This window comes from Hemicordylus capensis, chromosome 3 (assembly GCF_027244095.1).
Source record: "Hemicordylus capensis ecotype Gifberg chromosome 3, rHemCap1.1.pri, whole genome shotgun sequence".
NCBI lineage: Eukaryota > Metazoa > Chordata > Lepidosauria > Squamata > Cordylidae > Hemicordylus > Hemicordylus capensis.
In genome coordinates this window covers 349469763-349495457 of record NC_069659.1, presented here as the reverse complement: position 1 = coordinate 349495457, position 25695 = coordinate 349469763, and the positions used below count along the sequence as shown (strand labels likewise).

The window sequence follows — 25695 nt, the reverse complement described above, 5'->3', positions numbered from 1 at the left end:
GGATGTGGGTGGGGGGTTTCATGTCTGAATGGATTCTCTCCATACCTGCTTTTGTGTCAGCTAGGCACACAGACACAGACTCACACAGACTTCTTTCTCCAAATCTAACTCAACTAAGCCTTTTCTTACTTTCTTTTAAAGTAAAGTTGCTTATGGTCATTAACTCCTGTTCTGAGCAGCTGTTTCAGAACTCAATAGCCCTAAGCTGTCGCTTACATAGCTTGTGCCTAAATCCGGCCCTGGAAAGGAGACTTTCCTTCTCTTGCTGACACTGGGAACTGGCAAGGAGGAGACGCAGGTTCCTCCCTCACAGAGCCTGGCTGTAGATGTGGGGTTCCATAACTGAATACTCCTTGGTATGAAATGCACACACAGAAGCTCCCCACGGAGCCAGGGGGAAAAGTTTTTCGCTTAGACTTCTCCCAAAGTACCTTAGGAATATAGGACGCTGCCTTCTACCAAGTCAGACCCTTGGTCCAGCTCACTCAGTATTGTCTACACAGACTGGCAGCGGCTTCTCCAAGGTTGCAGGCAGGAGTCTCTCCCAGCCCTTCTTTGGAGATGCTGCCAGGGAGGGAACTTGGAACCTTTTGCCTACAAGCATGCAGGTGCTCTTCCCAGAGCGGCCCCATCCCATAAAGTGAATATCTTCCATTGCTCACACATGTAGTCTCCCATTCAAATGCAAACCAGGGCAGACCCTGCTTAGCAAAGAGGGCAATTCATGCTTGCTGCCACCAGACCAGCTCGCTTCCCTTTCGGTGAGCCATTTTTGTACAGAGAAGGGCATCTAATCCTGTGAAGCCCTGACGAATTGCGGCCTGAAACAATACACAGCCCAGACATCCGTTTTCTGTAAGGACTCCGCCGCAGATTCCCCCATCATTCGCTTCGCAGACAGCTCAGGAGAAGAACCCACAGACAGACCTCAAAGGATTGCGTTTCCAACCGGGAGCTTTTCATTGTCACATCGGTCTCGACCAGGAAGTAGGGACCGGAAGGTCCACGTGGGTTTTGCGGGAACACGTGTGGCGGGAGGAGTGTGGAGGCGGGAGGAGGTCTGGCTGGCTTTTCTCCGCCTTCTCCGGCAATGGCTCTGCCCACCTTGCCTGGTGCAGCATGGAAGAGCCCCCGCGGCGGCACTTGCCGGATTCCAACGCGCGGTACCGGGACAGAAGCTTCTGGGACTCGCGGTATCGAGAGGAGGGGGCCCGCCCGGCCGAATGGTTTGGGGGCTTGGACAGTTTCCGCGAGCAGCTGGAGGCGGAGCTGAAGCCGGGAGAGCGGATCCTAGTGCTGGGTGAAGTTCCCTTCCTCTCTCTCTCCCTCTTATGTGTGGCTGTGGACTTCGAGGCTGCATGTTCTCATGATCCCTTCCTCCGCATTCTCCTCTTCTATTTATTTAGGAGTATTGGTGGGGGGAGAGCCGTAGGTTTGCTACCTTACACATCGCCTAATATAGGGGTTTCCAACCTGTGGTGCTCCAGAATGACAACTCCCAACATCCCTAGCTACAATTTATTGTGGCTGGGGATGATGGGAGTTGTAGTTGGGAACTGTGTTCCCTCTAACAGGGATGCCCAGATGTTGTTGACTACAACTCCCAGAATCCCCAAGTAAAAGCCGCTGCAGCTGGGGATTCTGGGAGCTGTAGTCAACAACACCTGGGAATCCCTGTTGGAGGGAACACTGGCTGGGAACCCCTGGAAGGGCAGCTAACTTGGAAGGGCTCTCTAGCTATACTACAACTCCCATCATACCCACCTGCAATAAATTGTGGCTGGGGTTGATGGGAGTTGTAGTCCAGCTGGAGAGCCTCGGGTTGACATCCTTAGCCTTACAGATGATGAAGGCAGTCTCGCCTGTTACCCATGTCAGTGGGGCAAAACAGTCATCACCATCCAGGGCTTGGCTATGCTCTTTCCCAAGCAGCTTCCACTTCTGGAGCAGGCATGTCAGGGAACGAGCTCGTGGGGTTCTGATTCTACAAGACATCAGGTCTTTTTTCCTTTCTTTTTGGAATGGAGAATTCTTGTTTCATCAGTGGCCAGCCTGGCTCTCCAGCTGTTATTGGGCTGCAACTTCCATCACCCCCTGCTGCAGTAAATTGTGGAAAGGGGTGATGGAAGCTGTAGTCCAGCAACAGCTGGAGATCCGCCGATTGTTTCACCTCTGCCTTTTTCGGAACTGCCGTTGGAACTGCCTGACACCTACGCCATTGTAGGAAGATAGGAAGCTGCCATATTGAGTCAGACATCTGGTCCATCTATCTCAGGGCTGCTCAACTTGGGCCCTCTTGCAGATGTTGGCCTGCAATTCCCATAATCCCTGGCTATTGGCCACTGTGTCTGGGGATTATGGGAGTTGTAGTTCAAAAACAGCTGGGAGGCCTAAATTGAGCAGGCCTGATCTATCTCCACGTTACTGACACTTGACTGGAGAGTTCTCCAGGATTCCAGACCCATTCAAGCCCTACTTTGGGGTGCCCAGAATGCAACCTGGGACCTTTCTGTATGCACAGCAGAAGGTCCCAGCCCCAGCTCTACCACTGAGCTGTGGCCCCATCCCCAACTTGGAGGCTAGTGTCCTTCTCAATAGAGTGAAGGGACAGGTTGTGGTTGCTGTTCTTACCCTCTCTCAGGATTACTTTTATTGAGGACCAGTTCTAGGTTATAGGAGCTCAGCTCCTTTGATGGATTCCCCATCAGTGTTCTCTCCCTTGTAACAGAGACTCCCAGATGTTGTTGACTACAATTCCCAGAATCCTCTGCCAAAACCATTGAAGCTAGGGGTTCTGGGAGCTGTAGCCAACAACATCTGGAGATTACAGGGAACACTGCTCCCAGTGTTCCCTCTAACAGGGACTTCCAGATTTTGTTGATTACAATTCCCAGAATCCTTAGCTGCAATGGCTTTTGCTTGGAGGTTATGGGAGTTGTAGTCCACAGCATCTGGGAATCCCTATTAGAGGGAACACTGACTGCTCCCCATCCTCCTCCTTGCTCTCACCTGTCATTCTAGTCCTCCCCACTGCCAAGACAGAGGATGAACCGGTGGTTAGAAGCAGCAGGTGTTGTTTGCTGTTATAGACAAACTTTCAGCCTATTGGTTGTATATTATCTTTTACTTCCAAGAGCTTTGCTGAGATACGAAGACCAGAACTATCCTGAACCAGCCTGGCAACTGCTGTGCTCTCCAAGAAGACTGTGAAATATCCTTTGTAGGGTAGAATACTGTATGCAAGTCATAAAGATGGCATGCAAATGCTGCCACTAGAGGGCAGCAGCAACACACAGTTGGTGGCTCCGGTATTACAAACGCTGTAGGAATCAGTGCTCTGGCCAGTCATTATGGGATTTTTGCTTCTTAAAACTAGTTTACAGGCAAACCTCCATCATTCAGACCCCATTCGACGAAGCACAGTGCTCCTCCAAAGCCAGTTTCAAGCTGGGTAAAACGTAATTGCCTAAGCCAGGGGTTCCTAACCCTGGTTCCCCAAATGTTGTTGGACTACAACTCCCACCAGCCACAGTGGCCAAAGGGATTATGGGAGTTGTAGTCCAAGAAGATTGTGTTTGGGGGTGATGGAAATTGTTGTCTGACATCATCTGGGGACCCAAGGCTGGAGACCCTTGACCTAAGCTGAGGATGTGGGTAGAAGTTTTGCCTTGGTGCACTCCTTTCTGCTAGCAAGATGCCTTTGCACATCCACTGCACATACTTGCTGCACTTGAGGCATCGTCTCAAAGGGGGGAGTGTGTGTGTCAAAAGCAGGCCTGCACAACATGAGGCCTGAGGGCCAGATCCCGCACCCAGAGACTTTTTTCCTGGCCCCCAGGTAGGAATATTCTGCAGCATCATTTTTTTAAATTTATTGATCATATTTGTATACCCACCTGATAAGTAAATCTCTAGGCGTGTACAAATCCCAGCACTAAAACCACAGGTTAAAATACATAAAACACGGTAAAGACAATATAAAACAAATTATTAAAATGGTTAGAATTCTACTTAAAAGCTTGCGAGAACAGGAAAGTCTTGAGGGTCTTCCTGAAAACAAACAGAGAAGGAGATGCTCTTAGTTCAGCAGGGAGTATATTCCAAAGCCCTGGGGCAGCCACAGAGAAAGCACCTGGTTGGCCCAAAATATGTGGTTGGTGGACCATTGCATGTAGCAAGAGTTGCCACCAGACGAGCCAGTGGCAACTGCAACCAGACCTCTCCAGAAGATCATAAAAGGTGGGCAGGTTCATGACCGAGGAGGCTCTCTCCTAAATAGCCTGGTCCCAACTGAACTGCCTTCCAGTTCCATCCTATGTAGCAGGGATTCTCAACGTTGGGTCCCTAGATGTTATTGGACTTCAACTCCCATAATCCCCAGCCCCAGTGGCCTTTGGTTGGGGATTATGGGAGTTAGTCCAATAACATCTAGCGACCCAACGTTGAGAATCCCTGCTATGTAGGTTCACACATCCCACGGGATGTGGGGAGTAAACAGCAGTTTAGGGAGAGGAAAGGACGAGGCATTTGGGGGGGGCTGGCATGCATTCCAGGTGCCCCACCTATTCGGCAGGGATATAAGATCTTTTTTCTGGCCAGTATTCTTGGTTAAAAATTGTGGGTCCCTTCATGGATGGTGAGGGTGGGGGGTGATGGACAATTAACTAAAATGGCTTTCACTTATAATTATAATGTAATAGTTAATCTGCTGAAAATTGACCTCAACCCCCCCCCCCACACACATATCCCAGGTCAAAAGGAATACAATAGAAGATCCTATCCTGCCAATGGTTGAGCCTGGCTTATAATATGCAGTTGGCAGAGTGGGTTGAATAGTGCAGACTGCAGGTGGAAATGCAGTGTGTGTGTGTGAGTGTGTGTGTGTGTTTCTCTCCCTCCCTCCCTCTCTCAAACACCTGCAAGCAGAAAACCAGCACAGCATGGAGTAGGCTAAGCAGAAGCTTTTAAATATGGGGGAGTGTTGGGAAATGGAATATTGCGCTGGAAATGGTACAGTCCACGTCACCCCCTCAGGAATCTGCCACCTGATAGATGTGTAGAGACCAGACCTGGTCTGTGTATTCTGCAGTTTGGACGGAGATCAAGCGTCAGCTACCGGGATGAATGGTGCAAAATAGTCTTGCCAGCCACACAGGTCTTTTAGCTTTGCAGCAGTCAATCTTCGGGTTTTAAAGTGTTTTGATCCTTTTGAGGGAAGGGGTGATTGGGAAAGGCACGGAGATAGTTTCTGCCTCTCTCCTACAACCCTGGGGACTAGGGACATCTTTTTCTTCTAAATGAAACGGGGTGGTGGTGGTGGGGTGCGTGCGTGTGTGTGTGTGTGTTTTTAATGGATTCAATTTGGAAGATTTGGTGCTTGTCTGGAAAAGACAGAAGCAGAACTTGGCACCTGCTGCCTTTACAAGAGAGGTGGTCTCCCTCTGCTTCTCCACCCCACATTTCCCCATACCTAGAGGGAGGGTCTTCAGTCCTCTTGGACTGCTGGAGGATCATACTTCCCCAGCCAGACTTGCAGTGATGTGCACAGATGCCTCAGGTCATGGAGAGGAGGCGAAGGAACTGAGAATCTTTATGTTTCTGCTGCAGGGGTGACTTTTTTTTTGTCAACAAGCAGCCTCTGGTTCTTCCTGGCCACCACTGGGGGGCATTGTGGCACCCCGGAACGGATGCTCTAAGGCTAAGCTAGCTTTGCTTGCCAGCGTTCGGAATCTCAATGATGTTCTGTCCCTTTTAGGGGCTGTTCCTGACGGAGGTACAGCGTAGGAGGCGCTTTTATCAATATTAAATGATGGAGTCGGTCTGCGCTGTGGTGAGCCAGTCCTTCCTGGAGTCTGGCAAAGGTTAGCGGCATCTTCCTTAGTATGGGGAGCCCTCTTTTCTCTATAGAGGCTTTTATTTGGTAATTTCTATCCTGCTTTCAGCATCTCGAGATCTCAGATGGACCGTTTAGAGCAGGGCTGCAGAACTTGAGTTCTTCAGCTGCTGCTAGACTACAGTTCCCATGACCCCAGCCGTAGCGGCCAACAGAGATGGTGGTGAGAGTTGTGGTACAATATCTGCAGGAGGGCCAGAGTTGTGCAGTCCTGGTTTAGAGAATCACAACAACAACAACAACAGATATTTATATACTGCTTTTCAACAAAGTTCCCAAAGTGGTTTACATAGATATAAACAAACATAAATGGTTCCCTGCCCCGAAGGGCTCACAATCTGAAAAAAGAAACATAAAATAGATTATGATTAGAGTACCAAGAGTATCTAATCAATAGATTAGAATATGAAGGGGAATAACAAAAACTTCTTTAAAATTCTCTGCCACAAGATGTGGTGACAGCCAACAACCTGGATGGCTTTAAGAGGAGTTTGGATAACTTCATGGAGGAGAGGCCTATCAACGGCTACTAGTCAGAAGGCTGTGGGCCACCTCCAACCTCAAACGCAGGATGCCTCTGAGTACCAGTTGCAGGGGAGTAACGGCAGGGGAGAGGGCACGCCCTCAACTCCTGCCTGTGGCTTCTAGCAGCATCTGGTGGGCCACTGAGTGAAGCAGGATGCTGGACTAGATGGGCATTCTTGGGCCTGATCCAGCAGGGTTGTTCTTATGAAATGGAAGGGGCCTTGGGCAGTGCATACTGACTCGACCCCCTGACTGCTGGGCAGTCTGAAGGAGGCCTCTTCCGTACTAAGAAGCATTGGCAGACAGAAGCCTTCAGTGGAACCTAGGAAGCTGCCTTCTACAGAGTCAGTCCGTTGGTCCATCTAGCTCAGTATTGTCTACACAGACTGGCAGCAGCTTCTCCAAAGTTGTAGGCAGGAGTCTCTCTCAGGCCTATCTTAGAGATGCTGCCAGGGAAGGAACTTGGGACCTTCTGCATGGAAACAGGCAGATGCTCTTCCTGGAGCGGTCCCATTAAGGAGAATATTTCACAGTGCTCACACCTGTAGTCTCCCATTCAAATTCAAACCAGGGCAGACCCTACTTAGCAGAGGGTCTGGCTACCACAAGACCAGCTCTCCAGTGTTTGCATACTTTCTCTGTAGAGTCAGGAACAGTGTTCCCTGTAACAGGGATTCCCACATCTTGCTGAATACAACTCCCATCATCCCCAGCAGTGACGGCAAACACTGGCCATGAAGGCTAGTCGCTTATTTGTGTAAATCCCCTCCAGGATTCTAGATTCTCAGATATTACCAGGCTCTGTTCTCCATTGTGCTGGTGGTATTACTGCTAGATGGAAGACAACCCACTTAGCAGAATCCTAGCTTTCATTTGCCCAACAGTTACTTTTCTGATCCATATGCCTGCAGGGATTGAGGTTGAAAATATAGACATGGATGCACAAGAAAGGTTGGACATCAAGAAGCCAATTGAAAAGCAGCCCCGGTCTCCTTGTTTTCCTGGCTCTTGAGAGCTGAATCCATCTGTCAGGATTTTTCCGAGGCTGACTCAGGCTTTTCACACTGTCGGTTAATCGTAAGAATATCAAAGAGTAAGAGCAGTATGTCCGCCAACTCTGATTTAGCATCTGCCATGGAAATGATATGCAGATTGTTAATTGCATGTGCCTTAAATATGCACGTTGGCTTTGGCTGGCTGTCTCAGGTATATTTTTATAACTCTTTTAATATGTATCGACAAATGGATATCTGTTTAAATATTTATGTTTCAAATTTATATCCTGGCTTGAGGCCCAACCAGGATTCTCAAGACAGCTTAATCTGGTATAGAAGCCACTCTGCCCTTGAACATAGCCTTGTTTATGAAAATCCACCCTCTCACACTCACCGCCTCCTTTCTCCTCCCAAACACACAAACACGCATACCACTTGGGGGATTGTCTTTTTGGAACCCATTCCCACGGTGACAAGTTGGCGAGGCATAAAGAAAGAAGTAGTCACCTGCAAAAAACTCTCACAGTCCCAGTTCACCCCTTGTTGTGACTGTCAACCTGAACCTGCTAACAAGTGTATGGTCAGATCTGAGCCCCTTATTTGTTTGCTGACATAACAGAAGTGTGTGACTTTGGCCCTGTTGCACATGGCTGCATAGACCTGCTAGCCAATGCAGGTTGGCTTGCTAGCTTGAGTCTTCTCTAGTTGTCTGCCGTGTGTCTGCTCTGTTGCATGCTGCAATCTGAACTTTGTGGGCGAGGTGGGCTTAAGTGGCTGGTGCTCCCTGGCAGCACGAGCTTGGTCTAGATGACCTCTTGGTCTCTCCCGGCTTATGTGCTTATGTATGTCTTGGTCTCTCCCGGCTTGTGCCACCAAAATGCATTGTTGAGGTTCTTTTTGGTGGGGAGGGGGACAGTGGTCCCTCTTAATTTTTTCCATTTCTGTGTGGAATGAGTTTTGTTCTGGGCGGCAGTATCACGGCAGTGAGTGCGCATGTGCATTCAGAATGGCGCCTTCCTGATTCAGCATGAGCGAGATCTAAGATTAACTAAGAGGACATTAAAAAAAACTTGTGAGTGCACGCACATGCGCATACCTTAGAGGGAACAGGGGAGGGGGAGAGAGAGGAAGAGAGCTGGTCTTGTGGTTGCAAGTCTGAATTGTCCCCTTTGCTCAGCAGGGTCTGCCCTGGTTTGAATTTGGATGGGTAACTACATGTGAGCACTGTAAGATATTCCCCTTAAGGGGATAAACCCTCTTCCAATGTATTGTGGCCAGGGATTATGGTTTTTTTTCCCCTTCAGCAGCAGCTGAAGGGCAAAGTTTGGCCACCCCTGCTGGAGACAATACTGAGCCAACCCCAGGTGGGCCAATGGTCTGACCCGGGTTAATCCAGCTTCCAGTGTTCCACCAAGTACTGGACTCTGAACGAAGCGTCCAACTGAGTGAGCATTCCAGCACGATAAGCAAAGAGGCCCCGCTCATTTCCTGTGCTGGATTTGCAGCGCTTGGATTGTGGCCCTTGGATTCAGTGCTGCCCGGTGGGAACAGCTCTGGCCCCACTAGCTATGCAGAGCTCCGTGCTGGTCAGCCCATCTCCCCCTCTCTTGCACTAAGCAATATCAGTGCCCCCGCCTTCGGCCCCATGCTCACTTCACCGGAGCTCAGCAGTATTGTGCACCCGCCTCATCCCCCCAGCATCATTGTCACTGTCAAATTAACAGCGTCCTGGTGGATTGGTTGGGAAAGTGTACTGATGGAGAGGAGAGGGCTCTGAGGGCCCCGTTAATCCCACCTGATGCTTTATCTATCTCCCTGATCTGACTGCTGCCGCAGTAGCTTTTAACCTGGTAGTTCCTTAATCTGATCTAGGGAGGGAGGCTAGAGCTTCCAAGCAGGTTGGGATTAACGGGCTCTAATCGCCTGATCCTGTTAGAGGACCCGTCTGCCTGATATATGATTAACGGCGGCCAGATCTTTGGCGGGCTGGGGAGTGTGGAGCTGAGGGGTGGGCGAAGGTCGCAGTCACGAAGGACCATTGGGTTGGGTTTGTGGTGCTTCCTCTTTTGCTCGAGGCAGGAAGAGTGGGATTTTGTCTGCTGCACTATCAATAGGAGGAACATAGGAAGCTGCCTTCGACAGAGTCAGACCCTTGGTCCATCCAGCTCAGTATTTTCTACACAGACTGGCAGCGGCTTCTCCAGGGTTGCAAGCGGGAATCTCTCTCAGCCCTGTCTTGGAGATGCTGCCAGGGAGGGAACCTGGAGCCTAGATGCTCTTCCCAGAGCGGCTCCATCCCCTGAGGGGAATATCTTCCAGTGCTCACAAATCAAGTCTCCCATTCAAATGCAACCAGGGCAGATCCTGCTTATCTAAGGGGGCAAGTCATGCTTGCTACCACAAGACCACCTCTCCCCTCTTAAATGTGATGTGGGAGCCAGACCACTGGACTGGTGGTTTTGAGGCGTGTGCGTGCTCTCACACATTTTTTTTTTGAAGGTCCCACTCTGAACGTACCTGTGCAGACCCTGCCTTGATACTGCCGCCCAGAACAAACCTCATTCTGCACACAGATGAAGAAGGTTAGAGCGAACACGGCATCTAGCTCAGTGCTCATGACTCTGACTGACAGTACCTTTCCAAAGGCTCAGGCAGAGAGAGGTCCTCCCCAGTCCACTGTCTGCCATCCCATGTAACTGGAGATGCCAGGGATTGAGCCTGGGCCTTCTGCCTGTGCCCTGCCACCTGAACGATGGCCCCTTACCCAGATATATACTCTGTGGCCATGATCCACAGCATCCCTTCAGGTGCTTGTGCCCACCTTTTCCTTTGCCACAAAGTCTCTTCTTGCCCTGCTTTGGAGGTCACTTCCGGAGTTCTTCAGATTTGGAGGGTGGTTTGCAAGGCAGCATTGGGTCCTCTGTGGGTGCTTTTTTTTTCTTTCATAAAGGAATTTTGGGGAGCCCTGCATGTGTAGAAGTCACCATGCAAACCTTTGGATTGGGACCTGGATGTCTATCATGGAAACCTCTATAACTGCAATGGTACCAAACCTCTCTTATACAAAAATCGTCCGAAGCGTGAGGGATAGTTCAAGAATGAGGAATGTGAAAACGGGGGTCAATTTGTGACAAATATGCTATCTATATTCAAAAATATAATTGCTGTTTCTTACCTTTTATGGACCCTTTGCAGAGTAACCCAGAGCTTTGGGATGTAACACTGAGTCATGGTGTGGAGAGAGTGGTTAGGGAGACGTTCCTCTCTCGCATCACTAGAACCAGGGATCATCCCATGAAGATAGAGAAATAAATAATTTTCAGGATTGCCATCATAGAAAAACTGTGTTGTTGCAATCCCATTTCTTCCCAAGACTGATGCTTTTGGAGTCCAGTTCTTCTTACCTGCAGGGTCGTGAGGTGAAATGGATAATTAACTTTGTATACTACCTAAAAGTGTACTGTCAAGCCGATTTAGATTCCTGGCACCCACAGAACTCTGAGGTTGTCTTTGGTAGAATGCAGGAGGGGTTGACCATTGGCTCCTCCTGCGCAGTAGGAGATGATGCCTTTCAGCATCTTCTGATATCGCTGCTGCCTGATATAGGTGTTTCCCATACCAGCGGGTATTCGAACCGGCAACCTTCTGCTTGTTAGTCAAGCATTTCCTCGCACTGCCACTTAAGGTGACTTGTACACTGCCTAGAGATGTCTATGTCAGGCGGTATAGAAATATGATAAATAAGTGGTAATTCCTGGCCTTTCTGGAATAACATGATAATGTGGGGCTTGACGGATCCCAGGCGCAAGGGAGCCTTGGGGTCTAGAGATTTGACTGTGGTGCCTAGACTAGGATAGTCAGAGCTAGAGTTACTTAATCTATTATATTAATTCTCGAAGACGTGCCTCTGTGGGGATGCATCCCGGCAACGCAGCAGATTGGCTGGGTGGTGGGAGCGCATGAGCGGCAGGAGGCCGTTAATTTGAGCTGCTGCGGGGGGGGGGGTGGCAGCGGCCCCAGCGAGGACACAGCGGTGGCCCCAGCCGGGCGTGAGCTCCTGCCGCCCAGCCAATCTGGCTGCTTATTGGCCCGGCTGCTGTGAGGAGGCGGCGGCGGCAGCCGCAGGCCCAGCCCAGCCACGGTTGCAACCGTCGGCGGCCGTGGCCTGGGCTGGGCGGCGCCGGGAGGCAGGAGGACAGACTGGCCCTGGTGGCGCTGGCAGGGGTGAGCGGGGAACAGGCGGTAACGGTGGTGACGGGACCCTTTTTGGCTGCCCGCCTCCCGGTGAAGCTCTGTGTGAGGGGAGGGGAGAGGAACGGAAGGGGGGAGAGCTAGAGAGTGTGGGGCAGGAGTGGGGGGGAGAGGAGAGACTGGGGCAGGAGGAAGAGGGAGGGGAAAACAGCCGGCCCCCAAGTGCACAGATGCTCTGTGCAGGGTCGGCTAGTACAAGCTCTATTTGGCGTCTGTTCTAAGTATGTCATTTAAAGGGCATGTTATGTGAAGGGGAGCAATTGAAGCTCATTGACCCTCCCCCTCCACAGTGGCTGTCACCAAGTCCGATAACTTTGTCAAGTGCCCGTTATCTGACTCCTAAATTTTGGGGACTGACTCCGAGACCCAAAGAAAAACTTGTCAAGGTCTGAGATAATGGTGATTCCCTCCAGCATGCATGTAGGTTCTCCACGTTTTCTAAGGGCTGCAGGGAAAGCAGGCGGCTGTGGCAGGGGTTATCATGCTGCAGGGTGGCCACATTCCTTGACACTCGTAGCTGGTATGGGTGGTAAGCTTTAAAGTGGATTACCCGGACTGCAGTTCCCCATTTCAACCCAAGTTGACTGTACGCACATGCAGGCACACATCCCTCCCAACCATTGAACAGTAGGAATTCCTGCACTCTTTTGCCGTGACAACCTGTTTTTTCCAAGCTGGGCATGCAAGAGCTCCTCTCCACATTCATAAGGTCTAGGAACGTGGAAAGAACATTGAGGCTCTGAGCTAAATTCCACACAGGCTGCTCTGCTTCTCCAGTGTATCTGAAGAGGCAGTCTACCGCAACTCTGCCTGCACCCCACTCCCAGCATAGTACATTAGGACTGGCGGGAGGGAGAAAGGGCGAAGGCTGATGCAGGTGTGCATCCTGGGTTGCTCCCCTGGCCTTTCCTCATGTGCCAGGCTCTCAGTGTGTTTCCCTCCACATTGTATGTGTGAGTGCCAGGCTTACGAACACCAAGCCCAGGGTAAATGTAACGGAAGCGTCTTTTGCAACCTGCTCATTAAGCACTGCTTCCTCTCTAATTAAGCTAATTGTGATCTGCAGCACCCACTCGGCCCTGCTTTCCTTCCCCCACCGCCGCCTGTGTTTTCCGGAGTCAGTAGGCTGCCGAAAGGGGAACAGTCTGCAGGGCCGGTTCCTAGGGTTATCTGGGTTGGAGTTAGGAAGGAGAACTTTGGGTTTCAGGGTCTTGTTTTTGGCACGAAAGAAGTGCCACAGCTCAAGCCTTGCTTGGAGTTGCATGCAGCTCTGCTCCCTAAATGTATGCACACGCTTCACATGCTCGGAGTGCTCTTTTCACGTCCCAAGGCTGAATCCGGCTTCAGAGCCTGGACTAGTTTCTTTTTTTTGTAAAGAGGACACCTGGCACTTATGCAGCGCATCATAGCATTCAAAGCACTTGGCATATTTTTATCTCAGAAAGCCTAACAGCAGCCCTGTAAGGTGGTCCAGCATTCTTCATATGGCCTGACAGAGAGAGAGTGGTTTGCCTGAGGCCAGTCGATGAGTTCATGATGGGTAAGATCAGAACCAGGGACTCTTACCCCCTGTGTTATGCAAACACACACATTTTACTCTCTGAACCCATGGTATGCACACTCTGTGAAGGTTGTCGACTATTGTGGCTTCCCAGCAGGACTGAAGAATAAGCAATCAGTGGACACACAGTTCCTACCCAGAAGTGCCCCCTGTGTCGATGGCAGAGGCAAGATTTGAACGGGAGACTTTTGGATCACCACTCAGTCTCATAGGCATTATGCTCAATTCTTTTTTTCTTTCAACAAAACAACCACAAAAACCCCGAACACTGAATGCTAGTTCTCACTGGGGTGATAAAACCTGTGTTTGTCTGTACTACTTCAGGTGGGGATTCATTTGACTGAATGCTCCTCCATACAAAACATGACTTGCATATAGAAAGCTAGTATGTCAAGGAGAAGGGTTTTTGGAGGAGGAATCCTTGCTCTGTGTGCTGAAGCTCCCAGGTTCAACCCCGGGCAGCAAATCCAGCCCGAGCTGGGAAAGACCCCTGCTGAAACCCCGGAGAGCCACTGCCAATCAGGGAAGACCATCGTGAGCTAGATGGACCAAGAGTCTGTCTTAGTAGAAGGAAGCTTTGGACACATGACAAATACATTCCACGCACTGCCTTGTGTGAGCAAATACACAGTAGGAGAGGAGAGCTGGTCTAAGGAGAGGAGAGCTGGTCTTGTGGTAGCAAGCATGACTTGTCCCCATAGCTAAGCAGGGTCTGCCCTGGTTGCATTTGAATGGGAGACTTGATGTGTGAGCACTGCAAGATATTCCCCTCAGGGGATGAAGCTGCTCTGGGAAGAGCAGAAGGTTCCAAGTTCCCTCCCTGGTAGCATCTGCAAGATAGGGCTGAGAGAGATTCCTGCCTTCAACCTTGGAGAAGCCACTGCCCGTCTGTGAAGACAATACTGAGCTAGATAGACCAATGGTCTGACTCAGTATATGGCAGTTTCCTATGTTCCTATGAGATCTGAGTGCAACTGGCAGTGACCTCAGGGAAGCAAGGAGATAGAAGCTTGCACACACAGAGAAGGGTTGCTTCCTCCACAATCTAGTGAAGGGCTGCTCAACCTAGCACCGCCCGCCGCAGCTGTTTCTGGCCTACAACTCCCATAATTCCCAGCCACAGTGGCCCATAGCCAGGGATAATGGGAGTTGTAGGCCAACATCTGCCGGAGGGCCGAAGTTGGGCAGCCCTGGCCTACTGCGGGGGTTCCCAACCTGTGGTCCTCCAGATGTTGCTGAACTACAACTCCCATCATTCCCAGCCACAATAAATTGTGGCTTAGGCACTGGCCTTATACCACTGGTCCATCCAATTTAGTATTGTCAGCATGGGTAGGCAGCAGCCCTCCTGGGTCCCAGGCAGGGGTCTTTCCCAGCCCTAACGGAAGATGCTGCCGGGGAGACAACCCGACGCCTTTTGCATGCCAAACAGATGCTCTTCCACTGAGCTATGGCCCCATTCCTGAGTTTGTCTTTCCTGATTTTACGGGGGAGCTGTTGTGAAGCGTCTAAGAAATCTCAAGATCCCTTGGAATAGAGCTGGTCTAATGGGTGAAAGCCTCCAATATCGTATTGGTGGAAGGGGTGATGGGGATGGAGAATGGGTACTGGCCTGCTTGATGGACGTGGAGAGGAACTGGGGATGGGCACCTGCGCTCCCCCGGCAGGTATTGAAGCTTGGGTGGGATCTTTGTGCTTTCTGCACCTTTGCTTCTGCCTGCTTTCCAGGGCGCTGTGTTTCCGCAAAGGGAACATTTCCTTCTCTCTCTGCACCTGTGCAGATCCAGTAAACAGGGCTTTTGATACTCTGCATCAAAGATCTCTTTATCCCCGCACAGCCTGAGATTATCAAAAGCGTTAACGTCAGTTAAGCCTGCAGCAAAAATGCTAGATATTTTCCCTCCATTGGTGTTCTTGTTTGTTCAGTTTGTGTCTGGATATCCTACCTTACCCCTCCATCTTCAGGTGGTTTGCAAAATGCTTCGCTATCTAATTCTTACTGCTAAAGGAGAATTGGCCTTCTGCATACAGGCAAGACGGCACTGTTTTCTGCCACAGGGGAGCAGATTTCCTTAAATTACTCCATCTTGAGCAAGGTTGTGTTTTGTTGGTGCATGGACCACACATGTCAGAATTCTGCTACAAGAGGAGTTGAAGTCTGCACGCCTGTATAAAATATGTAAACATGTATACATCTGTGGCTTTATTCTGCTGCTTCTAGCCATAAAAATGTGCTCTCTAGGCTTCTGAGTTGTCATTCCATGACTACAAGGAATGCTCAGACCCTTATCGCCCCCTTCTGAGTATTGTCCACACACGCTTAGGCCTATCTTTGGAGTCCGAATAGCTACAATTACGCTGCTGCTTCTTTTTAATGAATGGATTGGAATTCTTAAAATTTTGACTCGGGAACATAGGAAGCTGCCTTATACCAAGTCAGACCATAGGTCCAGCAATCTGGCAGCATTCTCTCCAAGGCTGCAGGCAGGAGTTTCTCCCGGCCCTATCTTGGAGATGCCAGGGAGGGAACTTGGAACATTCTGCATGCAAGCAGACAGGCAAGTGCTCTTCTCAGAGAGGCCCCATCCCATGCAAAGGCCATTACAGCTGGGGATGTTGGGAGTTGTACTCAACATCATCTGGGAATCCCTGTTACATTGGGACTGGGAACACTGCTTCTAGCTACGGGGGAGAAGCAGAGGACATGGGTGACTTATGCCTCCATGTAGTTGCCCTAATATGCTGCTATATATATATGGGAAATGGCTAGTGCCACTTGAGTATAACTAACCCAAGACTTCCATGTGTCTCGCAGGCTGTGGGAACAGTGCTCTGAGTTACGACCTCTTCCAGCTTGGTTATACAGACATCACCAGCATAGACTATTCAACAGAATGCATCACAAGCATGCAGGACTACTATGCCCACTGCCCGGGCTTGCGTTGGGCAGTGATGGATGCCCGCTGCTTGACCTTCATGGACGAGAGCTTTGATGTGGTGTTGGAAAAGGGCACCTTGGATTCCATGATGGTGGAAGAAACTGATCCATGGAATGTATCTTATGAGGCAAAGGTACTCCTGGACCAGGTGTTAAGAGAGGTGAGTTGTACAATCTCCTGCCGGCAGATGTATGCATGGCTTGGATTGGGTGGCACCCTCCTCTACCATTTACACATATACAGTAGCTGCTGGAGCCCCAGGTGATTTCCTGAACCACAGTCCAAAGGCATTAGGCATCCCTGCTTGTTTTCCCCCTCTCACTTGCTTCTTAATGCTGCTGCAGAATCTCAGTATAAAAATGTGCTTCCAGTCCTTGTGGTTATGGCAGATTTTAATACCATTGGCATTGTCTGTCCGCAGTTGCATCTGTTTTGAAATGAATGAAATTTAAGGTCATCAGAGTGTGGGCTGGATGGGAATGGGACTGCAGCTCAGTGGTGGACCATCTGCTTTGCATGCAAAAGGTCCCAGGTTCAGTCCCTGGGAGCATCTCCAGGTTGGGAAAGACTGCTGACTGAAACCCTGGAACACTGCTGCCAGTTAGAGTAGATAACACTGAGCTAGATGGACCAAGGATCTGACTCAGTACAAAGAAGTTTCCTGTGTACCCATGATTTTGAGCAGTGTTTGCAAAGCTTCTGATTGGTGTCTCAAAGAGAGAACTGTCCGTCCCTGGTGGCCTACCATTGTGTTTTTTCAACTTGCCCATAATCGGGGCTTGGGAAATGCACACGTCTGCTCGTCAGTGACAAGTGCAAAATGAAGTCAAGACGGGTGTAAATGCAGCCTTCCCACCTTGCAGCCTCAATCCTCGTGCTATCCCTGAGGGAGGAGGCTGGGGAGAGCCCAATTATTCACGGAGGCAGCCCCACCCCCGCTTCCTTCCATGGCTTGGATACAAACCGCATCGGAGGAATCCAAGCATCCAAGCCGTGAGACAGGAAAGCAGAGGGAAAGGAGGGATTGCCTCTGCGACTGGACTCTCCCTGTAGGCAGCAGAGCTTCGCCTCCCCCTCCTTCCGAGAAGAGACTCTGCCTGCATGACTGGTCTCTACCTATGGAGGGAGCCCGATTGCCAAGGCAACTGCCTCTGACTGCCTTTCCTCCAGGGTGGCTAGATGCTGTGCTGCGGAGGAAGCAGTTGGCGGGGTTGGCACTTGCCTTGGTGACTGGACTCTCCCCTTGCAGAGGCCTCCTCCTCCTCTCTCCTCCTGCTTTCCTCCATGGCTGTATGCATCCCCACTTGCAGAAAGAAGCTCTCCCCACCAACCAGCCAACAATGACATTATCATCATCATTGACTGGGGGATTGTAAATTGATTGCTTCAGAGTAGAGTATGTGTGTTGTTTACAGCAGACTCACTGGAAGAATAGTACTCACATTGCAGTGCGATTGTATGCATGTCTGCTCAGAAGTAAGTCCCATTGTATGTAATGGGGCTCACTCCCAGGTAAACAGATACGATTGTGTTTATGCAACTTAGCAGGCTAGTGTAACTTCTTCCCAACAGTCGGCATGCACCAACATAGCTTGAGGAACCATCTGACCAGTAAGATTTTTGTCCAGCTGGTGAACTGAGTCAACATTTCTTGACCACTGCCCCATGTATACATAAGGACATTATGCATAATGTCTTCTCTGACATGAACCCCACCGCCCAATGAGATCATCATTGAGAGCCAGCGTGGTGTAGTGGTTAGAGTGCTGGACTAGAACTGTGGAGACCTGAGTTCAAATCCCCATTCAGCCATGATACTTGCTGGGTGACTCTGGGCCAGTCACTCTTCTCTCAGCCTAGCCTACTTCACAGGGTTGTTGTGAGGAGAAACTTAAGTATTTAGTACACCGCTCTGGGCTCTTTGGAGGAAGAGCGGAATATAACATGTAAAATAAATAAATAAATAAATATAAAATCATCAGGAGAGGTTCTTCTGCAGTTGCAGGGGTGGGCCTTCTCCATTGCTGCCCCGATGTGCTCCCTGCTGAAATAAGAACCTCCCATTTCTGACAATTTTTAAAAGGCAGTTAAGACACACTTGCTCACCTAGGCTTTTAATTAGATACTTTTAAAATAGTTTTAAACATTGTTTTAAGTTTTAAATTATTGTAAAGTTTTAACCTTCTTAATTTTTTTTGTTTATATTCTTTGTTGTAAACTGCCCAGAGACATAAATTTAGGGCAGTATACAAATATGTCTCCATTCTTGGGGACCACCATCCTGCAAAAGTCAAAATATCCAGTTTAGAGCAAGGAAGCAAAGTGAGTAAGCTCTGGCAGAATAGGAACATAGGAAGCTGCCATATACTGAGTCAGACCATTGGTCCATCTAGCTCAGTATTGTCTACACCGACTGGCAGCGGCTTCTCCAAGGTTGCAGGCGGGTCTCTCTCTCAGCCCTATCTTGGAGATGCTGCCAGGGAGGGAACTTGAAACCTTCTGCTCTTCCCAGAGCGCCTCCATCCCCTGAGGGGAATATCTTGCAGTTCTCACACATCAAGTCTCCCATTCAGAATGTGCAACTACTTTTTTGGTGCTCATGAATTCATTTGAGTGTAAAGTTTGAGTTGTTGTAGGGTAGAATGTGGATTGTGGCTTAGCCTGACTAGCCCAGCAGGATTTTTTTTTTTAATTTGCCCTTCATTCATCGGTACCTTCTATTTCACCAAAGACCAGTGCTGGAGAGGACCATGCTCTCTATGCCTGGTAGCTGCATTGCTGACTTGGAAGTCCTGCTGGTTAGTCCTTTGAGAGTGGGGGACAGGAGGTGGCTCTGGCTGCTCATTCATGAGGGGGTGGCACTCTGCATATGCTCAGAGAATACCTGAACGTTATTTCAGTGTGCATAATAATAATACTCTTTTAGGAGCCCTTACCAGTTGTCCCTTTCTGGTGAATGTCAGTTGCCTGGGGGTCGTCTTCATCTTTCAGATCTCTGTTTGGTTTTACCAGAATGCATCTTACTTAAATGGGATTGCATATCCCATATTTTCAGGGCTGGGCTCTAGCACTGAAATCAGCTTTGGGGATGATTCCTGGGGCCCCTTCCCACAAGAACCTCAAAATCCACATGAACTCTGAGCCCAACGCATTCCCTGCCTGTCTTCATGGCAGATGGGAGTCATAGTGAAGGCTGCCTGGCCTAGGCTTAGCCCCAGCTATCCACCCAGAGTTATCCTGTGTGCCTTCTGGTCTGGGGGGACAGTTCTCAAGGAGATGCCCCTGCAGTGGTCTGCTCCCAAAGTTACTGGTTGGCATGGTTTGTGGGGGGCAAATTAGTCTAGGTATTGTGGAGGTTGGATGGAAACGGAGAGGTGCATCTTTCCCAGGCAAGCTTTTTTTTAGGGCAGGGTTTCTCAAGCTTGGATGCCCAGATGTTGTCGGACTACAACTCTCATCATCCCCAACCAAAAACCATTGTGTCTGGGGATGATGGGAGTTGTAGTCTGACAACATCTGGGGACCTAAGTTTGAGAAACCCTGTCCTAGGACATGACAAGAACACGCAGCCAGACAACTACTGAAGAGACTGCAGAAGTGATCGCGTCCGTGGCAGGCCATGCTTGTTTGCAACCTCTAAGGCCATGCTCACTTGCATCCTGTTTGAATTTATGAGCACCAAAAAAGTAGCTGCACATTCTGCCAGAGCTTCCTCACTTTGCTTCCTTGCTCTAAACTGGATATTTTGACTTTTGCAGGATGCTGGTCCCCAAGTAAGGTGATGGGCAATAGCAGGAGGAGGTTAATTTATTTATTTGACATATTTATATACTGCCCTAAATTTATGTCCTTGCTTGCTTGCTCACTGTCAGAATGGCGTGACCCCTTGGCTCTCCTCATCAGCATCCGCGGAAAGTTAAAACACTTCAGTGCCTCGCACACTAAAGAGTGAAACTTCTCCCCTCTCCTCTCCCCACGCCAGAAAAAACATCCAGTTTAGAATCCAGCTTGAATGGCCCTGGTTGCCATGACGATGGCTGGGTCCCTGTCAGAAATGGCGGCTTGCAGATGGCACACTTTCAGTCAGTAAAAAAAAAAAAAAAGCTCTTTTTATGTTGCTTGATTAAGGCTGCAGTCCCAGGGAAGTACCCTGCAGCACTGGCAGGTGCACGCAGGCCGAATCCTCAAAAGGCCGCTAGCCATGGCCGGCTAGACCTTGGAAGCCTTTGCTTGGAAAAGGGGGTTGTTGCTCTGTCCACAGTGGCTTTTGTGTTGTTTTGTATTGCTCTCACTCTCTCTCTCTCTCCCCCCCCCCACCCTTTGTCTGACTTTCCCACTCCCCCTCCCCAATTCCGTCTCATTAGTTTAGTGGTTCTCTTCCCCCCCCCCCAAGAAGATTTGACCAGCTAGTTCTCCCTGTTTCCATGGAAACGCTCATCCATATTGACTAGGCCGTGGTGTTGCCATGGGGACAGGCAATGCCTCCAGGCCATTATTAATTGGCATGATGTGTCCAAAGCAACAGGAACCATATTGAATTTGGCTGCGTGTGTTTTCTGGCGGGGGGGGGGGGGGGAAGCAGGGGTTAGGAATCGCTGCTTATTATGGCATGTGTTGCGGGGGGAGGGAGGAGGATGGGAATGCTGCTGCTTCTTTCTCTCCCCCCCCCCCCCCGTTTTTTCCACTGTCCTCTTTTGCTGCTGCATTTAAAGCCTTCACTTTCCTTGTACTTCCAGCTTCCTTTTTGGAAGGCGTAATGGCAGTTGGGAGCTGGCTTGCAGGGAGCCCCCACCTGGAATAGCATCCGCTCGGCAGAGAGAGAGAGAGAGAGAGGCCCTTTCCAGAATTTGCCTCTGGAGCAGCAGGAGTCATTTTGCAGGCCATTTCTCCCTTCCATGCTATTTCCCACCCTGCCAGTCCTCTGCTTGAATGCATTGAGTGGGTGATTCCACGGGTCAGTCCCTCTTACCCCACCCCACCCTCTGCCCTTGGGGAATCCTGTCCCATGGGCCCCTCGTGGGTCTGTGCCAGAAGCACACAAGGGATCAATCCTTGCAGCTTCCCTCCCCCAGAGGAAAGGGGACTTCCTCTCCCCAAGCCCCAACTTCCCTTAACTGAACCCTGGCTGCCACCCACTAGCTCCCGACTGCCTCCTCCAAAGGGACTAGGAACCTCCCTGTAGGTGGAGTTAATGCCTCTCGCTGGCTGCCTGGCGGCATCCCCAGCTGACCTCTGCTGCTGCGGGTGTGTTTGCTGGCTGTGCTTCTGTTTTCTTTGGTGCTAGACAACTAAGCTGCAACAGCAGTGCAGGCTTCAAAAACGACCCTGGGATCTCTGCTTCCGTCTCTGGAGCTAATTGAAAGGGAAATGGCGGAGGGGGAGGGCAGTTTGCTTTCAGCTGGAGGCGCCTGAGACTTGTTACGAGAGCAGAGGGGGTGATGAAGTGGTACCTGCTGAGCTTATGCACTAGCCCCTCCCTACATCGTGGTGCCAAAGTGTAAGTGCATTGAAGGAAAGTGCCTGTGGAACTCCAGGAGACTAGAATGTCTGATCTAAGCACCTAGGAAAGATATAGGCTGATATAGGAATGCTCTGCTCTGAAAAAGGAGTTATTCAGGAATCTGGTGACTTCCCTTTTTGAATTACCTTTGCATGTTACTATGGGGGCTGCCCGTTCATCCACGTAGCCTCCGATTCATGTTCTGCCCCTCATTTACTAATTTTAATTTGCAAAGTACTTTGCAGTGTACGAAGTGCTTTGGGATGATCTTATTTTTCCTCATGAGAAGTAACGACGACTCTGGCTTGGGCATGATGGGAGTTGTGGTCCAATAGCACTTGAGAAGCCTTGGGTTAAAAAGTGGGGCTGTAGATTGTGTCTGAAGGATACTGGCAGGACTTGGAGAGCAGGGAGGAGATGTGTCAGCTTGAGACTGTAAGGTGTCCTGACCCATGTGGAGAGAGATGAAGCCCATTCTACCAGACTGGACATCCGCTATCATCTTTGGCTGTGGCTCACCAATCCAATTCCTTCATTAAGAGATCTTTTCCCCTTTAGCTTTGCTTCCTGAAGTCCCTGCAGTAAAAATGTTTGGGTTCAAGGTCTGGGGCCAGGTAGAGATAATTGAAGGAGTGTTGGCAGAGAAATATACCACAAAATGCATGTCGCATAGCGGTTGAATCTCTGTTCAGAAATTACACACTATGAGTGTATAGAGTGTTTGTATGAATGACTGTACCTGTGTTCATTTAAAAAGTTAACCTGGGTACAGGTCCCCCAAATGCACAGTACAATTAGGAAGTGTACTGCTGTTTCTCTGTTCAACACAACATTAGAATAACTGTACCTGTGTACTCCGTAAACTTGTATGAGTGTTCAACATAGCATCTGAATAGGAGTGTTGTGTTGAACACTTATATGACGAGTATACAGTATAACCAGGTACAGTTATCCACATGTTATGTTGAACACAAGTACAGCAGTAAACTTCCTATCTGTCTGCACCGTACATTTGAGGGACCTGTACCCCGGTTCACTTTTAAAATGAATGCAGGTATAGTCATTCATGTGAAAACGTGTGAGTGTACAGATATCTGCACACTCAAATGGCATAATGTCTGAATAGGGCTTGAGTGGGGAAGTTCCCAGTTCAGCCCTTATCTCCATCATGAATTTGCAATGTGACTGGGTATCTTTTAACCTCAGGCCCCCTTCAGCAACAGTACAATATGGTACAGTTGCACCCTCCAAACTGAGCAAAGCGGCACCTTACAAAGTGGTACCTTTCAAAGTGGTGATTCCCTTACCGTATTTACCTGGATAGAACATGACTCTGAATTTAAAAAACCAGAGGTTAAATACAGGATATATCTGTATTTACTCCAAAGAAAGAGGACTCTGAATTTAAGACACACACACACCCCGATTTCTCACATCAAATAACTTAGAAAAAAACCTAGTCTTGGATACAGCAAAGTGCTGTATTTAGTAGGAGAGAGCAGCTATCTCTATCCAACCCCAGTATAACAATGTCTTATGTTTCCTTTTTAGCTTGTGAGCCCTTTGGGGACAGGGAACCATCTTAGTTATTTTTCTGCGTTGCACTTTGAGAACTTGTTTGCTGAAAAATGGTATATAAATATTTGTTATAATAAAAGCCCTACTGACCTACCATATAGGATTGTTTGTAAGGAATACTGAGTTAATGTTTGCTAAGTGGCTCTAAACGCTCTAAAAATGCTATATAAGTGCTCGAGGGTGGTGGTGTTATTCAACAGGGAGGGGGAACACAGAGTGCTTATGTGGGTAGCAGCTGATCTTACCTACTTGTCACTTTCACAGATGTGTGGGTGGGAGCAGGCAGAAAATGGCCAGAGGCAGAAGCCTTTAATGTCTGAATGATCCAAAGCTGACGGCCAGACGGGAGGCCCTTTGCCAATTGCCCTGTGGCGGGCTGGTTTTAACTCCCTAAATCTGCTGGAAAAATCTATTGGGATTGACTTCTGTGTTTAAACATGGTTGTATGTGAATTTGTCTCCAGTCTTAAGAGGTGAAGGTGGAACGTTTTCTGTGGGATATTCAGGTAGGAGTTTGGGAGGCTGAACTCGGACATGGGTTCTCAAATTTGGGTCCCCAGAAGTTGTTGGACTACAGCTCCCATCATCCTCTGCCACTTTGCCCATTGTATCTGAGGATGATGGAAGTTGTAGTCCAACATCATCTGGGGACCCAAGTTTGAGAACCACTATGATATGCTGCTTTCTAATCCCAGGCCTCTTAATGAAATGGGATCCTCTTTACTGAGAAACAGGAATACAAAGGGTTTGTCAGCATGTTAGATGTATTCAACAGTTATTTCATGTGCTCTGTTATATATTTCATGTGCTCCATTGCAGCACACTGCAGTTAGCCCCAGTAGTCCACCTCTTGCTTCTAGCACAGGACTGCTGAACTTCAGTCCAACAATTGTTGTTGGACTACAATTCCCATCATCCCCAGCCACAGTGGCCAATTGTCAGGGATGATGGGAGTTGTAGGCCAACATCTGCAGGAGGGCAAAAGTTGTGTAGCCCTGTTCTAGAGGATTAATCAAGACACTTCTTAAATTTGGATTACATGCAGGAAAATGGGGTAGTAGAATTTTAAGGTGGTAGACTGAACTGTACCGCTTCAGGTGCGGATACACTTGTTGAATTTCCCTGCAAATTTCCCTGCAAATTGAATTTCCCTCCAAATTTCCCCTGCTAACTTGGCAAAGAGGCACCTTTTAACATGGTGATTCTCTTTATTTAGCAGGGGGAAAGTAACTGGCCCTGTCCACCCCCAGCACAGCATCCCTCCAGTGACTGTTGCTGGTGTCTATCTGATGTTTCTTTTTAGATTGCGAGCCCTTCGGGGACAGGGTTCCATCTTATTTGTTTGTTATTTCTTTGTGTAAACCGCCCTGAGCCATTTTTGGAAGGGCAGTATAGAAATCGAATGAATGATTGAATGAATGAAATATTTAACCAAAAAAAATCTCTAGCACATCAGCATAGAGCAGTTGCCCAACCCATATTCTGCTGTGCTGGTTTTCTGCTTGCAAATTCTGTGTTTGGGATTCTTTCTTTCTTTTACATGGGGAGCATTCAAAAATGTGAACTCCCACCCTGCTGCCTGAAATGGTACAGTCCAGAATTGTACCACCTCATTCCCATCAGCTGCATCATCTGTATAGTCCAGACCTCAGAGCCAGTTTGCAGATTGCACAGAATGAGGTGGTACAACTTCGGACTGTAGCATTTCAGACTACACATGGGGAGCTTGAAAACCAGCATTTCAGAGGGAAGACTAAACTGCAGACTTTTTCCTTGACATGCTAGTCCTTTACCTGCAAGGATTTTTTATTTTTTATTTTGCAAGGGGGAGGATTGAACCATGTTGCTGTGCTGTTTGTGGTTTCCCGCACCTCCAAGCTGCCTGAAGTATCAGTTTACCAGCTTGGTGAAGAACCAAGTCTCTGTGTAATGTGTCGCTTGACTCCTAAGTTGAATTAAATGGATGAGGCCTCTCGTGGTGTTTTACCTTTGGCTTCTTTAGCATATATGGAGTCATCTTAGCCCTCTTCAGACATGATAGAGCGCAGCAGTGCTCATGTCATGGTTACAACTCGGAAAGCATGGAGGAAGTCCCGCCCCAGAGCTGCCACTCACCCCTGGCCACTCAAGGTTATGGCTCCGTTTGTCTGAAGGGAGAAGCACCGTAGCCGTGATGGCCGGCACTTCTGTGAGCAGCAACCTCAGGCAATCTAGGTTGCTACCCATAGAGGCTGTTCTCACGGTCATACCAAATGGGGCTAAGGGAGCCTAGCTGGATTTGGTATGCCCGTGAGAACCACCAGGCTCGGCTGTGAGCCCAGTTGTTCTCAAGCGGGTCGCCCGCTTGAATACCCCTCCCCTTAGCCGAGGTTAGCGGAGCAAGTGCTCCGCTAATCCGGCTTTTTTTATTGTGAGTTGCCACACCGCAGCAACTCACAAGGAGACCCCCGGCGG

At 49.2% G+C, this 25695-nt stretch overlaps 1 protein-coding gene and 1 long non-coding RNA gene across 4 annotated transcripts in view; both read left to right on the top strand.

The window, feature by feature from the left end:
• Nucleotides 1-971: 971 nt before the first annotated feature.
• EEF1AKMT4 (EEF1A lysine methyltransferase 4) overlaps nucleotides 972-25695 on the top strand; it is a 34482-nt gene continuing 9758 nt past the window's right edge. Inside the window, exons 1-3 of one of the 3 annotated variants that reach the window (XM_053311651.1) lie at nucleotides 972-987; nucleotides 5756-5861; nucleotides 16041-16324. In XM_053311651.1, coding sequence (XP_053167626.1) covers nucleotides 5807-5861; nucleotides 16041-16324 — 339 coding nt within the window. In that variant the 5' untranslated portion in view covers nucleotides 972-987; nucleotides 5756-5806. Of the gene's footprint in view, nucleotides 1301-5755; nucleotides 5862-16040; nucleotides 16325-25695 lie in introns of all 3 variants that reach the window. The other 2 variants (XM_053311650.1, XM_053311649.1) reach the window with 2 other exon arrangements.
• Nucleotides 21668-23336, top strand: LOC128351786 (uncharacterized). Its single transcript, XR_008320040.1, has 2 exons — nucleotides 21668-22374; nucleotides 22719-23336. It is a non-coding gene; the product is annotated as an uncharacterized LOC128351786 (long non-coding RNA).